Source organism: Poecile atricapillus, chromosome 2, assembly GCF_030490865.1.
Source record: "Poecile atricapillus isolate bPoeAtr1 chromosome 2, bPoeAtr1.hap1, whole genome shotgun sequence".
NCBI lineage: Eukaryota > Metazoa > Chordata > Aves > Passeriformes > Paridae > Poecile > Poecile atricapillus.
Genome location: NC_081250.1, coordinates 94660429 through 94680409, shown reverse-complemented (window position 1 = coordinate 94680409; position 19981 = coordinate 94660429). Strand labels below are relative to the sequence as shown.

Below are 19981 nucleotides of genomic sequence, written 5' to 3'. Positions count from 1 at the left end.
ACAAGTAGAGGGAAGCTGTTTTAAATAATTGCTTCATCTAGATTTCCTTTCTTTTAACGCTTTCACCTGATAATCCTCAGCTAAGTCACAAAACTTTCCCAGGGCTACATTTTCATCAAGAGTAGGTGCCGAGGTTGGTGGTCGAGGCAAACAATTTTATTGTCAAAATCTCCCAATAACATATATAATAACGTGTGTATTGTATTTTATTTGGTACAATTTTTCATTTAGATACAGGAAACTGCTGACAATTACTTGAATCTCCTTACTCTTCCTCCTCCTGCTGCTGTTTCCTTGCAGGTGAAAGACCTTTCAAGTGCAGCGAGTGTGGGAAGGCCTTTAACCAGAAGGGGGCTCTGCAGACCCACATGATCAAGCACACGGGAGAGAAGCCCCATGCCTGTGCCTTTTGTCCCGCTGCCTTTTCCCAGAAAGGCAACCTCCAGTCACACATACAGCGAGTTCACTCTGAGGTAAATGCAATTATTCATCGAGTCCTGGGTGCTAACATGCATCTGAACTCAGTTTTGCTATTCCTATGTGCTCCAACCAGTAACGATTTACTGCTGTAGTGTAGATTCTGGTTTGCTGCTTTTGGCTGTGAGCTTTCCTTAGCTTGGTCTGAATAAATGTATACTTAGGAGAAGTAGCAAAACCTTCATTTGCCAGTGTCTTTTCAGTACGTGGGTAGATTAATAAATAGTGGGGTTAGGTGTGTAAAAACGTACCTATGTCAGTCTTGGGAGAACAAGGGCTAGAATCACATGAAAATAAGCCAAAAGCAGCCAAGCAGAAAATGGTGACAAATTTCAAGGCCAAACAGCAGCTCACTAATTATATTGCAAAACATACTTGTCATTTGTCTTTGAAGTATATGTCTTGCAGCCTGCAAAAAACCAGAGGTTTTTTGGTTACAAGTGGAAGAAAATTTCAGAGTAAGATTAAAAAAAAATGTTTCAGACCTCTTTATGTCTGCTCTTTTTCCTCTTTTTGACAGACAGTTTTTAAGTCTCAAAAGATACTGCTGTGATAAAGTAACACAGTTTTCTTAGCAATGTGAGCTGTGCAACTGTGTTTAGTAATTTGCAGACTTTTAGTGATTTGTGGTTGGAAATACCCATAGAAAGAGATGTAGTTTTGGTTTAGAAATTATGAAGTGATTGAGGTAATGCTTTTTGCTGATTTGTTTTCCTGTGTGCACAGTATCATCTTTGTTTTCACTCTTCCCCTATCTCTGAGATTTGCAATCTTTTCCATTTTTGTGTTACAATGGTAGATATTACTAAGGATCCTTTTAGCATGTTTCTTACTTTTAGTATATGCTTTATTATATTGATATGTCTTAATATTTGTGATACAATTAATTATATTAAGTCATTTAACTTAGAGTACTGTGTCCAGCTTGGGCCACTCAGTTCAGGAAGGACATTGAGGTCCTGGGGTGTGTCCAGAGAAGGGCAGTGAAGCTGGTGAGGAGCACAAGTTCTGTGAGGAGTGGCTGCAGGAGCTGGGGATGTTTAGCCTGGAGAAGAGGAGGCTCAGGGGGGACCTTTTCACTCTCTACAGCTCCCTGGAGGGAGGCTGTGGCCAGGTGGGGATCAGCCTCTTCTCCAAACCAACCAGAGACAGGACAGAAGGACACAGTGAAGCTGTGCCAGGGGATGTTTAGGCTGGACATGAGGAGGAATGCCTTCATGAATGTGTGATGAGACATCAGAATGGACTGCCCAGGGAAGTGGTGGAGTCACTGTCCCTGGAGATTTATTTAAGATTGTACTTGTCACTCAGTGCCATGATGTGATTGACATAGTGGTGTTTGGTCATGGATTGGACTTGAGGACCTCAGATGTGTTTTCCAACCTAATTGATTCTGTGATTCTCTGGTATGACTAGTCATCCTCAAGGTTAACAGCTCTCTATATGTGATAGCTTTTGCTACATAAAAAAATGCACCAACTACCAAAAAAATTGCACTATTGATTTAATAGTTTAAATTTACTTTTTTCAGTATTAGTTAGGGGTGAAGTAAAAAATATTTTTCACCTTTTTCTCTGTTATTCTGTTTTTCTGTAAGAAAGAAACAAGCTGTGGGATAAGGTACTTTTAATAAATGCTACCTCTTGATCACATCCTATGCTGTGTTTTGCAGTCCTGAGCCCAAATTTGAATTACTACTTTGGATAATCTATTAATTTTTTTTTTTCTTTCTGGTTGTTGCTGAGTTTTTTTCAAGCCTGCATGGAACTCTTATGAATTCTTTGTTTTATTCTGAGACAGTTATAAAATAACATTGAAGCTGCTATTGCAATGAATAGTGAATTGGAGGTTTATTTTCACTTCCTAAAGCACTGTTTAGCTGTAGCATATTTTGTTACTTAATACCTCTTTTTGAAGGTCTTGTTGTTAGTTTAATGTCACAAAATATGAAATACCAATATTGTATTGCAAGTACTGCAGTGTGTTTTCTTTTGAATACCTTGTTGCTCCCTGCACATTGCAAGTACTGGATGTTATTGCTGTGTGGACTGAAGAGGGAAGGTGAGGATGGATGGAAGCTGCAAATTTAACTGCTTTAATTACCTTAACCCATTGGTCTGAAAGTCTCAAACAAGTGGCTGCTGATCACTTTCTCATTCTGTGTGTTCAAATTCAGTTCAAACCAGACATTAAACTTCCATGCCCTTCATGATGTTGGTTTTTATCTGCATTTTTCTTATCTCATACTTCCAAACTTCCATTTGTATTATGTATGATGCTTCATCTTCAGGCACATCTTAATTGATCAAGTTGCATTTCAGTTTTGCTTTTAAGTGTGGAATGGTAGGAGATGGTAAAGAGAGAAAAGTCTGAGGCCTCGTTTGCCGCACGACATTTGTTTTGCTGTCTGGTGCTTCACAACGTTGAGAAGTGGTAGTAAGCAGCTGTAGTCATGTACATAGATTATAGTTCATTCATATCCAAGAGGTACCAGCCTGATTCCATAACTGCATATTAGTAACTTGAAGAAATAAACTATTTTAGCTTTCATAATCCAGTAGTGTACTTGTTCTATAGAAAAATAATGAAAACCAATATTTGGTAGATGTAGGGAAAATTTACTTTATTATTTTTTTAAAGGTGAAGAATGGCCCTACATACAACTGTACAGAATGTAGCTGTGTCTTCAAAAGCTTGGGTAGTTTAAATACACATATCAGCAAGATGCACATGGGTGGTCCACAGAATTCTGCAAGTGCTTCAACAGATGTATCTCATGTTACAGTGGTAAGCTTTGCTTGGTATATTGTGAAAATGCCTTTGAGAGTTTAATTAGGTCTATATCTTAATTCCAGTAATTCTTCAGATAGGTTAGAACTTCTGTATCTGTAGCTGTCTTTTGTCTTTTCAAGTTTTGTGCAATTTTTGTTATTAATTTCCAGGATTAAATATTGGGAAAATGTAAATTGGCCAACTATATGCAAAAAAGTATTTGCAATTTGAGGGTTTGGTTGAAAATATAGCAGTTTAATTCTGCAGCTAAGTATAATTCTTGTTCTTAAAAATTGTTAGCCTCTTCTGATAAAATAAAAATTATGGGGAAGTCTTAGAACGATTGAAATAATGTATTAATTTCAACTCATTTTCAAAAATCGTTTGTATGATTCTAGTCCGTATAAACACATAGTGGATTCTTCTGTGTATATCTGATAACTTTTTTTAAATGTTAGCTTCTTATTAGCAAGATTATAAAGGTAAAAATAGAGCTTTACTGGAAGCAGTGAATGTTTTTCTTTCTTTACCAAGATATAAAAAAGAGCTAAAATTCAGAAAATGTCTCTGGTTTCATAGGACTACAGTATTTTTGAGCCAGTGAATATTTAATTTATCATAGTTCTCTTCTTTTTTTCTTTTATTAAAACAACCTTTTCTACCTTTAGTCCCCTCTGTTTTGCTTAATCTCCAATTCATGCTGTAATGTTCAGTGTGTGATGAGGAGTACCAGACTTTGAAAGAGGAGGGTTAAAATTTGAAGTATGAACTTCATTCTGCAGCTGTGTCTTCTTGAAATAACTTTCTAGTAATGTTGTTTGGAAAAGCTTTTCTTTTACATTTTCTGAAGCTGTTTTATAGGGCTGATGCTATTTGTTTCTCCATGTTAGTTCATAAAGAGGAAGACTAATGTGTCTTATTTGTTTGCAAGTACATATATTCTCTACGTCTTTTTTTCATTTCTACATTCTCAAGCCTAATCTTAAAAGCAGGATGGAAAAGAATTCCTTCATACTACCTCATGTTTTTTACCCCTGGCCAGCTCTGTTTTTAATTTTTTGGTTTGATTAACTATTTTGGATTTGCTTAGCATGTTGGTATTACAGCAGTGTGGTATTATCTCTGCTTTCATGAATACTTTGCTGCTTGCATGGGAGAGAGGAATAGCAAAAAATGCCATACAATACTATAAGCAAAGAGAGAGAAGGGAGAAAAGGATTCTTTCTAAAAATTGATGCAAAAAAGTTTAGCAAGGAGCAGCAGAGATAGAAAATGACATGTCAATTGCATATTAGAGGGGATTATGGTTTTTATTTGTTATTTTATATCTGAATCTGCATATATTTAATTATTCCTATTTTTTTCTATTGCTTTAGAAACTTAGTACATTATTAGATTAGCATTAACAATCTTAGATCAGAACTTTCTTTCATTCTGCTGAAAATTTGCAGAGCTGCTTTAACAACAAATCTCCAGTACAATAGTTCTATTTTGAAGTTTGCCATCAGTCTCTGTCATCCCTTGGTACATACCTGGGGATAAGATTATGTTCTTATTAAGTACACATTCCAAAAGCTGAAGTTTCCTGAAGTGCTGTGCTACCAAAGAATGTAGTCTTGTGTGATACATGAGAATATTTTCTAAATTATAGTGGCTGTAAGGCTGTCATTTTGCTGTCATTTGCTGCATTAGTATTTATAGCTAAGATGATTTTGTGTACTTCTGTTTCTCTCACATAGTCTGATTTTTCTGTGCTATGTTTCTGCATTGTATCAGCCATGATTTTCTTCTTTTTGATAAAGATTTAAAATATTTTGATTTCTTTTTAGGACTCTGTCACCCAGCCTTTAACAACATCCCCTACTAATCTTTTGCAACCTGTTGATAACAAATGGAAGAACGTAAGTGTGAAATTTTTGTCACATTTTTGTGTCAGGACTATAAGTGGGAGAAACTGTACATAAATTTGTAAATTTTTATTTAACTGGTGAAAAAGGGTATGCTGTGATACTTTGTGATGAGTTGAATCAGCTGATACGTGAAGGGAAACTCCTTGGTGAATGCAGCTGGTTATTTGGAGGTGGAACAGGTCTTGAATGGATTATTTTGCCTCATTTGTTTACACACTCATGATTTTACATGTAAGTCTCTTCAACAGGTCTTCAAAATGTAGGTAAATACTTTTCTGTATAAAAAGACCAGAGAGTAAGGAATCTTAAAAAATCTCAATTGCCTTACCTCTCTGCCTTTATTTTGCAGGCATTACCATGTTTTGTTTGGAGAAGGAAAGAGCTGTGTTCGTATGGGTTGAGTTGGTTGGAATTTAGGCAGCAGAGGAGCTGTGGGGCTCAGGAGGAGCCGTGGAGCTGGGGAGGGATGATGCAGGGCTGACTTTCTGCAACTCCATAGCAAGCAGTTGTGGTGTACAGGAAAGTCTGTGTGTGCCAGTCACCCTGAGAATTCTGGCAGATTTTGTTGCAGCTATACAGCATCGTCTTTGTCAGCTGTAGTTTGCAGCATGGTACCTTAGGGACGGACTGTCTGACTTACAGTCTCCCTACCCAAATTCAGCTACTGATTATTTTCCCTTGCAATCAAATCCACAAAACCGAGAGCTGAGAAATGTGGCAGTATTGCTTTAAAGTCACCATAAACAGCCTATCCACTCTAGGCAGGGCAGAAGAGGTAGAGGGATGGCACTGAATGTGTGTAATAGAAGGGTTAGAATGTTTGGAGCTTGCAGTTGGCAGTGGAATAGTTGAGTGCCTGGATAAGAATCAAGGGGCAAACAAATAATGCAGAGATCATTGTGGGGGTATGCTGTAGATCTTCCAGGCAGGATGATGACATTGATGAATTATTCTTTGAGGAACTAAGGGACACCTCTGAGTCAACTGCCCTTGCCCTTATGGGGGGCTTCAGCTTGCCAGAAATTACCTGGGAGAATTGCACAGCTGATACAACCTGGGCCAGAAGATTGTTAAAAAACCTGCATGACAACTTTATGGAATAGGTCTTAAAGGAGCAGACTCAGAAAGTTGCCCTCCTTAATCTGCTGCTTGTCAGCAGAGAGGATCTCATAAGCAAAATGGAGATTGGCAGTCATCTTGGCCACAGTGACCATGAAGTGATAGAGCTTAAAATCTCTGTTGACAGGAAGGAAAGTGCCAGCAAAGCCTAAGCTCTGGACATGAGGAGAGAAGACTTCAGGCTGCTCAGGGAGCTAGTAAAGAAGGAACCCTGGGATAATGTTTTAAGAGGTTCTGGGGAATATCAGTGCTGGTCACTTTTTAAATATCAGCTTCTGAGGGCACAGGAGCAGGCAATTCACAAATGTCAAAAGTCAAGCAGGCAAGGCAGAAAGCCACACTGGGTGAACAGAGATCTTCTCTTGGACATATGGCAGAAAACAAAGGTGTGTGCCCTGTTGAAACAAGGTCAGATGATGCGGGAAGAGTACAGAAATACTGCTTCTTGCTGTAGGGAGAAAATTCATGTGGCCAAGGCTCAGTTGCAGTTGAAGCTGGCCAGAACCATGGAGGACAATAAAGATTTGTTTTTTTCAAATGTATTAATGGCAATAGGAAGTATAAAAAATAACATTTGGCCCATTATAGGATGAGGATGGTCACCTCACAAATAGGGATAGGGACTTGGTCTGTTCAGCCTGGAGAACTTAGACCTCATTGCAGTTACAGCTTCTTCTTGAGGGGAAGAAAAGGGACAGATACTGATCTCTGTGGTGACCAGGGACAGGACCTGAAGAAATGCCCTGAAGTTTTGGCAGGGGAGGTTTAGGCAGGATATCAGGAAAAGGTTCTTCGCCCAGAGTGGTTGTGCACTGGAACAGGCTCCCCAGGGAAGTGATCACAGCACCAAAACTGACGGAGTTCAAGAAGCATTTGGGCAATGGTCTCAAACATGTGACGTGACTCTTGGGGTGTTCTGCACAGGGCTAGGAGTTGGACTCAATGATCCTGATGGGTCCCTTCTAAAATATTCTGTGATAATGTGATGAAGAGTACCAGGTATTTCGTAGTGAGAGGTGTGAGTTGGGAGCAATGGATCCCATTGCCTTCTCCACCCAGAATTCAAAACTGAAACTGCCAGTCAGCTTTCCAGCCACTCTGCCCCCAGCCTGTGGCGCTGCCTGGAATTTTTGTGACCCAGGGGCAGGACCTGGCACTTGGCCTTGTTGAACCTCACACAGTTGAACTGTTGACCAAGTCTGTCCAGATCCAGGGTTGTATATGGTCTGTATTTCATTTTGGCCATTTTTAGGGTTTTCAGTTTTCTGTTTATAGTGTTCACTATTCATGAACTGTTTTCAATGATGCAGGAGGAATCAGAGCCATCAGAATCCTTAAAATACTATAGTGTGTTTACTAATGAAGAGATTCAGTGTGCATTAGCTGCCTTGTCCATCAGATGAAATACTTAGATGTGATTTCATCTTCTGTTTCGAAGAAGAGGGAGAAGTCTGTCATCTTAATAGAGAAGAGGAAAAAAAGGTTGAGGGTCAAAGCTAGGCAAATTGACACTTGGAAATAAAGTATGAAATTTTAGTGAAGATGATTTACTCTTGGAGCCATGTGGGATGTCAACAGAAAAAGTTAACCACAATAAACTACTTGACTTAAAGATCTACTTTAATTTTTTACAGTTACTGGGACTTGAAGGAGTAATTCACTTAGAGCAGGCACACTGTCTCTGTTACACAGCAGATCAGACAAACCAAGGGCCATCACAAGGTCCACTGTTCCAGTTGAACAACAGTGGAATGACGAAACAGTAAAAAAGCAATTCATTTTCCATGTATTAAATAGGATATTCAAATAAGATCTAGAAAGAGACCTCTGAAACTTTCTATAATTAACGTATCTTAAAGGTAATGGTAACAAGCATCATATATGTGCATGTGTGTATATTATTGTCCAGAAAAGATAACCACCATGAGACTGTATATAAACTGCTGTATAATACGCAGGACACAGTGGCTAAATACATGTAATGCTGTAATTTTTGTATCAAAGACGATGTTGAGAAGTTGCTTCATTAACAACTAATTTTTCTCTTGCTAAAGCCTGGGAGAATTTTGAACACTTCTAGTGTAGGCATCTTGCTCTACATAAAAGCTTCACTACATTCCATTTCCAGAAAATAAATTACCTCTATAAAGGGCTGTTGCACTTTTCAGCAAACTGCTTTCCTTCAGTTCCTGTTTATCCCATTCTCATTGCAATATAGTGTGTCGCCCATATTAAAATGTTTATAGAACCTCTGCTAAATTCGAATCTGAAGAGATACGGAGTCTCTCTGTCTCACTAGTGAGGTGAAAAATAGAACTAATGGTTAAATCAGCAAAGTAACAAGTGATATTCTCACATGCATACAAGAGAAATAAGGATTTGTTTTTTATCATCTCATGAGAAGGCATTATGAGGCATCAAATTCACAGGATATAATCCGAATCAAACTAATGTTTTTTAACGTAATTCTTTGTAATCATCCTTTCTTTACTACAGTGACTGTCATCTTAACTATCTAAAGTGTCAGTATAAAGAAAATTTCAGGGAAGTTTTCAATTGAGAAGGAAATAGTACAAATGTTAAACCTAAGATTATTCTTTGCTAAAAATAATCTGAAAGAAGATAGCCTTTTATGTCTCTATGTGGTTGCACATGCACCTGGAAGTGGTTCTTTTTAGAGAACAGAAGTGAATATTAGAAGCAAATAACCGGTGTGTCCTAGGATACCCAGCTATGGCGCTAACCATTGTATAAATACATATTTCTATTTTCTGCAGTAAAACAAATTATTGAAAGCAGTTGTTTCAGCAATGGTATACTTAAGCAGTCTATTTGTTATAAGAAGAAAGTTTATAAATAAATTATAAGCAAACAGGAGTCTTTGTTTCCGATTTTAAAATGAATACCAAGGCTCTTTATCACTTTCTTCCTTCATGTTTGTTACTAAGATAGTCTAAGATACACAATTTCAAATTTAAGATTGAGAAATTAGATTTTTACACTTCAAATTTTTTTAGTATTTTGATGGAGCCTAATGTGTATTTAAATTTTTAGAATATGAAGAGATTTCTCTAAAGCTAAGTGGTTTCAAAGGTTCCAAATTGAAGGGGAAAAGTTGGTTGTTTGTTCTGAAAGGTTTTGATACAGTAATACAGCAATATAGATACATTACTAAAAAAAAAATCTGTAATGAAAGGTTGTTTTTTACAAAGGACATGCTTGAGATAAATGTGAAATCTAAAAAGATAGCCATGACAGTTTATTTCTTTTGGGAATTACTTTTCGTGTGGCCTTTGCGCATGGAATTTTGTAGTTGATCCGTGCCTGTGTTTTCTAAATTGGTTGAAGGCTCAGTAGTTGACAGTAAATTTAATTCAAGCTGTAAGCTTACAATCTCAAGCTTGGTAAGAACTTAAAAAAAAAGGATGTACAAAAGCAATTTTATAATGGAGTAAGCAAACTTTGAATGAGGCTCTGTATAGTCATTATGTCTTGTATAAATAGCCATCCTCATAGTGGACAGTTACCAGACATTTCAGGTAAGGGAGCTGGACAGGTGAGTTCACAAGACATACTCTTGATCTTCCTTGACAAACATACCACTGTATATTTCAGGCCACACATTTTCGGTCTCCACTTCTTCAACAGACTGAAAACCAGGTGTCTCCAGCTGCTGCTCATCAGGGCCAGCAGACTGTCACTGATGTCATTCAGCAGCTCCTTGAGTTATCTGAACCAGGTCCTGTAGAAAATAACCAGCCTCAACAACCTGGTCAGCAGCTCAACATTGCTGTGGGGATCAGTAGAGATATTTTGCAGGTAAGAGCTCTATGTGAAAAGAGCTTTACATTTCAGTGGTTCCTTTCTCATTCTTTCTTATATTTTAATGAAATTCGTTCTCAATATTTTCAATTAGAGCATTCCTTGTGGATTTCTAAACAATCCATCAGTCAAGAAGGAATTATAAAGATTTATTGAATGAGTATGGACTGCACTAATATATCTTGATATGGTTTTAAGTGAACACCTCTGTACATGGATATTTTTACTGATACCTTAAGCCTTTTTTTTCCTGTTGCCCAGAAGCAGCTTGTGGCGTGTCCTTAGGTTACACACTGCTTAAAGCATTATATCATTCAAGAGGGGAAAATTATTTTTATGTGGTTAAAAAACGAGAAGGTATACATTGCCTTTACCCTGTTCTGATTAGTAAGGGCTATCTGAATAGTTACTATTTGTGGAATACTTTTTTTATTGAAGTCAGCTAGTGTTTTTCTTAAAAAACTTACTATATTTTGTCCTTGATAATGACAGAAGGAGAAGCGGTGTAACAGAAGAGATGTAGGGTGGTGAGTTACTATCTGTGCATGTTCTGAAGCCTGTGCCTCATAAAGGCACAAACAGGATGGATCAGGGCAGAGAACAGTATCATTTAGTGTTAGTTGTAGCCTGCTAACCTGTAAGGTACCTTTTCATCTCTAGACTGTTAAGTACCATTTAAATTTGGGTTTGGAACACCCAAATGAACACCCGTATGCAGCTGTGGGCAGGTTCACCCTGTTACCTGTGTTCTCTAATGTCTGGAATATGAAGAGGAATTGCAAAGAGTAACAACATGGTACATAACTTTTATCCTGATAGCTATTAAAAAAAAATATTGTTGTTTCCTGAAAGGCAGTTCCTGGCAAATGTGTAAATGCAGAAAATCCAACCTAAAATTTCACAGACAATCAGAAATCAATGCTGTGTAATAATGTGTTTGCAGGTTTTGAAATACACCTGAAATTTTGTGAGAATAAGACATTTAATTCCTTCAATTATATTTACATTGTATCTTCTAAGTACTTGTTTGCGAAAATTTGGGAATAACTGTGAAATGTTTCTTCCTTAATCTAGAAGTTTTTTTGTTCTTTTTTTAGCAAGCATTAGAGAACAGCGGGTTGTCATCAATTCCCGTCTCTGCACATTCTACTGACTGCAACCAGGCTAAAGCTGCTGGGGCCCAGGATCAGAACCCAGATGTTCCAAGCCTCTCAAATCATCAGGCTGATTGTAGTAGTGCTGAACAAGATAAGGAGCAAGATAGTACAGATAAACTAGATAAAAAAGAAAAAAAGTTCATTAAGAAAAAATCACCGTTTTTGCCTGGTAATGTTGCCACTGCTTTCTACTTCTTGTGCTGTAAAGAGTGTAGCAATTGTCGATGTGTTTATGGCTTTATAAAGGATTTTCCCAAAATGTGTTGTGGATTAGTTATGAACAGTATTTGTTTTTAACCTAAAACACAGTGTAAGGTATGATTAATAGTATGTATAATTTTCATTATAAAAAATATCATTGAAAAAGCATGTCAGGATGACATGAAGTGAAATTATACTTCTAAATCTTTTGGATTAAATAATTTGAGTTATAGGAAAAGGACAAATATCTATTTTTCTCTCCCATCATCCTTCTCTGACAAGGACTGGGTTTTCACTGTGTGTCCCAGAGTAAAGAGTTCTTACAAGGGCTGTTCTTCCTCTTTGAAAGTGAGACCTTACAGAGGCATAAGGGCAGGACTGCAGATCTTGACTGATCCCATGTAGGGAAGGATGAAGGCTGGTATTATGAATAATTCTTCGTGTCACCTGTCTCTGGAATCATAGTACTGATCTAATATTGTCACCATAAATACATATTATTTTTCTGCCTCTGTACTGTGTTGTGTATATGCAAGCCTTGTGTATATGCATTTTTAGTCTGTGTGCTTAAATGCCACTTCAGTTTCAAGGTTGCTTGAGCTTTATGGTTGCTAGAAGTTGTTTGTTCCAAGTAAAGCCTTCATACTTTAGTGGCCAGCCTGGTATATACAGTGCTATAATGTGATTGCATTTTTTGATCTCTGTCTGTAGTATCTTCATGAGTACATTGATGTTGCTTTTTCTTTTGCAAGGGATGGAGTAATTGATCCAAAGTAAAAATTTGTCTTCTTCAGTATAGCTGTGATAAAAACTACCATTAAAGTTTTCCTCCTTTAATAATAATTTTGTTACTTGTGATTAACAGTAACAACTCTACAGCTGTGACTGCAGATAAAAATAAAAGGTCACTGCTGTACAGTCAAACAAAACCACTTTTGTTTTTTGATAAAGCAGCATGACCCCAGTGTGTTAACTGATTTAAATGAGCAAACAATCTGACACTGAACAGCATGTATGAATGAAAAACTTGGATACATTTTTTCATTTTTTGAGAAAATGAAAGAAGGGGTTTCTTTCATTTTTTTGGTGAGAAAAAATGTCCTGTTGCCTTCGGACAGATCTTAGGGTTCTTGGATCACAAAACAACTTTTGAAGAAAAAGTGGCCTTAAATTGTTAATCATCAGAAGGATTTGTACAGTTTTTCTTCCTTTACAAGCTTACAAAATATAACTGAAGTCTAAATTTGCAAAAGAGAGGGTCAAGCAAAGTGTGTCCTCCAGTTAGAGAATTGTTAAGTACGTAAAATAATTTGGTGTGGTTATGGTTGAGGATTTACAGTTGATGTATAATTTTGTGTTAGATACGTTATTTATAAGTTAATTGGTATATTATATTGCATTAACAGGTGCATTCTACATTTCTAAGTGGCATAGAAATTGTGTTATTTGAATTTCAACAGGATTCTGTTGGTTTTGGTTTTTTTTGTCATTCCAGGCCATCACCATTTTTGTGAAGTAGAATTAATTGGAATTAATCTTCTATAGAATGTGTTGTGATGGCATCTATTTCGCAAAGTGTTTTTGTGGTCTGGTTGCTTTGTACAACAGCATCAATGTAGTGGCATTTTTCAAGAATTATTAGAAGATTTAAGAAGCATTCATTTTGATATTCCTTGTTTTAGGTTCTATACGTGAAGAAAATGGAATCAGGTGGCATGTTTGTCCATACTGCTCTAAAGAATTTAAAAAACCAAGCGATTTAGTGCGCCACATTCGCATTCACACCCATGAGAAGCCATTCAAGTGTCCCCAGTGCTTCCGCGCCTTTGCCGTGAAGAGCACTCTAACAGCACACATAAAAACACACACTGGCATTAAAGCTTTCAAGTGCCAATTTTGTATGAAAAGCTTTTCCACCTCAGGGAGTTTAAAAGTTCACATTCGCCTGCATACAGGTAAGGCCTTGAAATGGCTTTGTGTATTCTATGATGTGGGTGGGACCTTGAATGAGACGACTGAAATGTGTAAGTTGTAGACATGTCTGCTATGTCATTGTTAATATCTCTCAGAGAATGTATCATTTTAGCTTTGTATGTGATGAGTGTAATTTTTTGTCATAACTTTATAGTGTTTCATGGCTTTGAAACTTTGGGCTCTTACAAATATCATGGGCATTTAATTTTCTCATGATGATTCAGGTGTTGTTCCTTTCTAATACCACTATTCTGAATGTATTTAATTGTGCCTTCTAAAGAGTCATACTCTTGCAGTTTGAGTTCTGATTTTATTTATCCCCAGTTGCCTTTAATATTTGCATCTTCCCTCCCCCTCCCCACACTTTTGATAATTTCACTGTAACACTGAGGGCTGCTTACTTCCCGTTTTATGTTCTACATTACAGTGTAGCTTCATGTTTTCACAAACCAACCTGTTTTCAGTATCTTACACTGAATATCCTAGAACTCCTCTGCTCATATGGTCTTTGTTTGCATAATATATGATGTCTTCAAAACCTTTTTATGTGGTTGAACTATCCTTTCCATAAAGAACAATGAAATTTCTGCTTTTGGTAGGCTACTTGATTGTTTTCCAAGTTCTTTCCTTGTTCATACAGGTAAATAAAGTTTCATCAAGATAAATGTGCTGCTCTTCCCTTTAATTCCTGTTTATGTAATTACCTTCTGCAAAAGGATCATTTATTGGCATAGGTGCATTTTGGATCCAATGTGTTTTATAGTTTGATGTATTTTATCCATGAAATATCAATGTTGGATTCATCTGCAGAAAGTTGTCCACTTTTTTTTGGTAAACTTGTAAACCAGTATATTTTTTCTGTTAGTGTGAAGTCAGGCTTACTTCATACAAGCATTCAGATCAGTTCAGAGTGGCAGAAGCACTAGGTAGCTTGGAAAACAGGTAGTCCAGTGTTTATGGAACTGCTTTGTAGTTTCAGATAATGTTTCATTTATTGCATTGTGAAGAATGGTTCATTCTTTTACATTTTTTCTGCCTGTGATTGAACTTGATAAAAGCCGTCTTCATAATACCCAGTCACATTTCCTAACTTTTTAAGTCCAAGATTTCCCCTTGAACAAAACCATAAAGTTGTTCAGCTTTGCCTGTCTCTAGCTTAACACGTTATCTAGGAAATCTCTCCCAAGGAGATGTTTCTACTGGATATCACATTACAAGAGTCTTTGATACTTTTGTTGGTGTGCTTTTTTTTACTGTCATCAAACAGAGTTGATGTTTTCAGAGACAGATAGAGAATCTTTTTGACTCTGTCACATCCCTGTTCCCTTTTATCATGTTATAAAACGTCCTGTGTGTTTGTTGATTCCTTTTTCACACAGTTTTTTAGAAGTTTGTTTTGGAAGGACTTTAACCTGCAATGTGCAATTCTTAGGAGAGCTTCTGAAACACTTAAAAATTGCTGTCACTTTTGCATCATCCAGTTTCTTGATAGGGAACTTACTTCAAGTAATGTTTCAATTAATTATCAGTTCAGCAGATTAGTTTTTACTTCGATTGGGTTTTATAGATCTGTTTTGAAAACCTGTGTTGGAATAAACACCATGAGAAAGAAAAAAAACCCAAAAAACCACCAGGAAAAAGAATCAGTATTCTAGTTACATTTATAGGTTGATAGAAATAAAATTTTAAACTATTTTTTTTTAAATCTTTTGCAGGTGTTAGGCCTTTTGCTTGTCCTCACTGTGATAAGAAGTTTAGAACATCAGGCCATCGGAAAACTCACATCACTTCACATTTTAAACATACGGAACTAAGAAAGCTGCGACATCAGCGTAAACCCGCAAAAGTTCGAGTGGGAAAGTCAAGTGGCCCAGTACCAGACATTCCTTTGCAAGAGCCCATACTCATAACTGATTTAGGTAAAGAGCGAGTAAATCCATGCTCTCTTGAAATTTGGATTTCAATGGAATATAAAGGTTGCATTTTAATCAGTCAAAAGCATTCAGAACTCACTCGTAAAAATACACCTTGAAATAAGTTATCAAAAACAAACTTCAGCAAAGTGCTGTATTTTATAGTTTGCTTGCACTAGAATTAATAAGAACAGTATTTTTTATTTACAGTGAAACTGTATAATCTTTACCAGTAAGAAAGTATGTGCATTTTCATATCAGGAGTTTAACTTGAATATTATTAGACTATTGGTATAGAGGAGACGACAGACAGTTCATTGCCTAGAGTCTTCTTAAGATGATCATGTTCCAATAAAAATTTGTAATAAAGATTACAGATATTAATGAATCAGTCTGTTACATGATTTTAAAGTATTTTTTATAATTATGACCTCAACTAAATTAGTAGTAATCATTAGTGGTCATATTTCAAAAAACAAGGGCAGCTCAATTCTGGAACCTGATGTGGAGAATGCATCCAGTTATTTTACTTCTGTTATATAAATATTGTCACAAGGTTATGTAAAACCGCTTTTTGGAAGAAGTTGTGCAAAACAATATGTTGTTGTCCAGTAGAGAAGAATTTAGTGGGTGAGGTGTTTACTCTTTGTTGTTTGATTGAACAGTCTGCTAATCCCTGACTTGCCTATTGTGCAGGCATTTTTATGGTGATACCTTTAGTTTATATCAATAAAATTATTATCGTGCTTTAAAAGTCCTTTTGCTTTCACTGGATCCAGGAGTTACTGAAAGCAACAGTAAGGCTTATTTTGATATCAGATAGAAGGAACTTAAATTTTTGGGATTCAATCAAAACTTAGCTGACAGCTTCAGACAGATCACTCAGTACTTCTTTCTTGAATGAACCCCAGAAAAAAGTATAATGACATTTCTTGATTTTGAAGAGAAGCTCCACTTCAATGCAATTAAGGTCTGCACAGTAAAAGTCCAATTTTTGGAAAAATACTAACATTAGCAAGAAATACTGTAGACATTATTTCCTATGGATGCTGATAAAACATGAACTCTGCTGATACTAGAATGTTCAATGTAAAAATAAGTTCTACGGTTTATCTAGAAGGTGTAATGGTTTTTCAACCCTCTGACAATATTTTCACATTTTTACTCCTTCCCCCCCAAAATGATCCTATTTCTTTTAGACGTGTCAAGAACCTAGTAATGTTACTTTTATAATAGTGTTAATCTTTGAGTGGCACTTGTGTTGATACATATTTTGTTTTCCAAAATAGTCTTAATTTTTCTAAAAGTCTATGAAAAAAGTCTTCAAATTGTTCTATACCTGTTTCAATGCTTTTCACAGAAGGCGTATTAAATATTTGCCAAGTTGTATACCTGATAATACCTGATATACATTGATTAAATACCATTTGCAAAGGTCGAGGTGGGAAGAAGGAGGTATTATTGGATCAGCAATGAATTCACAACTCAACTTTTTCTAAAGTTAGTGCTTATTTTATACAAGGCTGCTACTGTAATGAGGTGGACCTGTGGATAAAAGAACTTAATACTAAAATACTATGTACAGTATAATAACTGTAATGCTAGATAGATGTATGCATAATTTTAAGTAAATGCTGAAAATGTGCACATTTTCTTTGTATTTTTGGATACTACAAGTTTAATCATGGTTTCTTTTCAAAGAATAGATCTTCAGACTACTGCATCTTTGGAATAACTTTGCCAATCAAATTTTTCTTTTGTTATTTGTGTTTATATATGCAGGTCTTATCCAGCCAATCCCAAGGAATAGCCAGGTCTTCCAAAACTATTTTAACAGTAATTATGTGAATAATGCAGAGAGACCATACAAATGCTATTATTGCCATCGAGCCTATAAAAAATCCTGTCATCTTAAACAGCACATCAGGTAAAATAAGCACAACAAAGAAAGGAAATGTATGCCATAACAAATATGTGAAAAAGCATGAAAGTTATATAGTATTCACTGAAAAGACTTATTTTTTACCATCTCTTAAACACTGAACCAGTGATAATTGACTTTTTTTTTTTTTCTTGTAGAGTTGGAGGAGGCTTTGGACTAACTCATGCCCATGTGCAGTTCTAGCATTATTAAGTGGTTGTGTTCAATGTGCAGTTTAGTTTACTGACAGTTGTATTCTTTTTTTCCAAAACTGTATAGGAAATAGCAAGCATTGTTAGTGAATTCTTATGGTAATTTTGTAATTGCATACTCCAGATTGCCTCCTTTGTATGTATGTAACTCCTATTTTTTGAGAAGGAAATTTGCCTTCTGTTCTGTATAGAAAACCTAAAAGAATTTGAGCATACATTGTAGTCGAGTAAATATTGTTGGGGATCATTTTGTTGCTTGAAGCTCAGTTCAAATTCCATGTAGTCAGTGATTGTTAGAACCACAAAGTCATGGAGTCATAGAAAAATTTAGGTTGTAGGAGCACCAGTGGAGGTAACTAATCCAATCTTATTTTTAAAAGAAGAGTAGCTTCAGAGTTAGATCAGGTTGTGGTTTTATAGGCAATGAGATTTAACATTTAGTTAAGGTATGAAACAGTGCTTTCTGACTTACAAACTATAAATAATTAGAAGAAGAAATATGAAAAAACCCCACCAAAGATGATTACAATAATCTAAGGGAAGAGTCCTTACAAGCAGGTAGCAATCTGCTTTTTTCTGCAATGTAAGCTCTGTACTGCTTTCTCACTCTCTTTAGCTCAGATCATGGTGGGTTCCTCACACTCTCTGTACAAATCAAGTTCTGTATTTTTTAAGTTCTCAGACTGCCTTTAAATAGTTCTTGGGTTTTATATGCTGTTTTAAAAGAAGGAAGGGAAGCTTTACAGTATCCTATCTTTTCTTTTCTAATATCCTAGCTAGACTTCTCACTGTCATCTGTAGACACATTCCAGATGAATTGATTTAAATGAAAATAATTTTGAATTATACTGAAAATTCAAAAATACAGTGTGGGTACCAATCACCTGCTGCTGTGTTTCTTTGATCTTTCAACAGAGTACTGAGAGAAGCATGGCTTTTTTTTAAGGTTTTGTGGAGGAATTAGAAACTTTTTTCTTTTTATGTGTTTGCTCTTTGTAAATTTGCATTGCTATCATTAAATTGCTATGCTTGATAATTTTGTGGACAATGTGTCCTCATGGAGTAGTGCTGATAATTGCTTGCAAAGCTTGTTCCCCTCTCTGAAAAAAGAGGTAAATTTGTAGTAGGGGTATTTTCAGTAGAGCAGTGACTGTGAATACTGTGTCAAATAATCCCCCAGGCACACCAAGGAAGGTCAGGATACCCTACTGCTGTTTTTTATTGTGTGTATTGGTAGCAAAACAGTAATCTTAATATCTGTCATATACTTTGTTATGGCATCTGATGTGGTCATCATAGACTTCTAAGGTTAATATAATCATAAGCTGTCCCTAACTTTTCCTGATTCTATTAAATCTTACTTTTTTTATCTTCCAATTCATAGCATTCCCATTGCCCTCTTTCTAGCTCTCTCCTGGTATTCTGCAGTTGTAACCCTTAAAATTCTTGTTGCATTCCATTTCATTTCCTATCTTTTCCTTCCATCTGTTTTGTATCTCAGTGTAGTCCTAAAGGGAAACTCCTCTAGCACCTCTGGAAGGAAGGATATAGCAAGTGCTATGTATTTTGATATTACAAGTGAGAGACTTTCCCCACTTGAATATGTTTTTCACATAGCATTATGAGAAACAGTTTGTGCCTTGTTCAGGTACATCTGAGGCTATTCAGGATGGACACAGTTCTTTTTCCTAGAGTTTTGTTGTTAAGTGTAGTGGTAGTATATATAAGGAGAACCATATCTCTTTCTCCAAACTTTTGTGGACAGTTTTTTGCCTGAATTGAGTGATAATATAGTAGTCTGAAGAACTGAAGAACTACTACACCATCTGGAACAGAAAAATTAAACCCAAGTATTGTGATGAAGACAAAGTATGGTTAGAAAAGGAGAATGGACTGTAGAACATAACTAAAACTACCCAGATAGTATTGTTTTTAGCCCAGGATAGTATTGCTTTAGCCAGGTTGTTTGTAACTTCATAAAGTTTAATTTCTGGCTTTTCTTAATTGGGGTCTCTTCCATCCATACAGCTGTCCACCTTAGTTCGGTTTATTTTGTTCATTTTAAAATTGAGCCCTTTAAAAACCTTGTAAATCAAACTGTTAAATCTGTTTTAACTTCTGCTTTCTCTTAAAAAGGTCACATACTGGTGAAAAGCCATTTAAGTGCTCTCAATGTGGAAGAGGTTTTGTGTCAGCTGGAGTTCTGAAAGCACATATTAGAACACACACTGGATTGAAAGCTTTCAAGTGTGTTGTGTGCAACGGGGCCTTCACTACTGGTGGTAGCCTCAGGCGGCACATGGGGATCCATAATGATCTTCGACCATATATGTGTCCCTACTGTCAAAAAACGTTCAAAACATCACTCAACTGTAAAAAACACATGAAGACTCATAGGTATGATTGCAGTTTTATGTATGTTAAGTATGTTTTATGTATGTTAAGTATGTATCTTTCAATGTAGTTCAGCAGCTTAGTTTACCCTTAAAGATACTTGGAAAGG

At 36.2% G+C, this 19981-nt stretch overlaps 1 protein-coding gene across 2 annotated transcripts in view; it reads left to right on the top strand.

The window, feature by feature from the left end:
• Positions 1-19981, top strand: part of ZNF236 (zinc finger protein 236) — a 78055-nt gene that overhangs the window by 23235 nt on the left and 34839 nt on the right. For both annotated transcript variants that reach the window (XM_058833668.1, XM_058833667.1), the window contains exons 6-14: positions 301-473; positions 3118-3264; positions 5079-5150; positions 9894-10097; positions 11198-11426; positions 13141-13413; positions 15148-15351; positions 17128-17272; positions 19615-19875. In XM_058833668.1, coding sequence (XP_058689651.1) covers positions 301-473; positions 3118-3264; positions 5079-5150; positions 9894-10097; positions 11198-11426; positions 13141-13413; positions 15148-15351; positions 17128-17272; positions 19615-19875 — 1708 coding nt within the window. The remainder of the gene's footprint in view (positions 1-300; positions 474-3117; positions 3265-5078; positions 5151-9893; positions 10098-11197; positions 11427-13140; positions 13414-15147; positions 15352-17127; positions 17273-19614; positions 19876-19981) is intronic.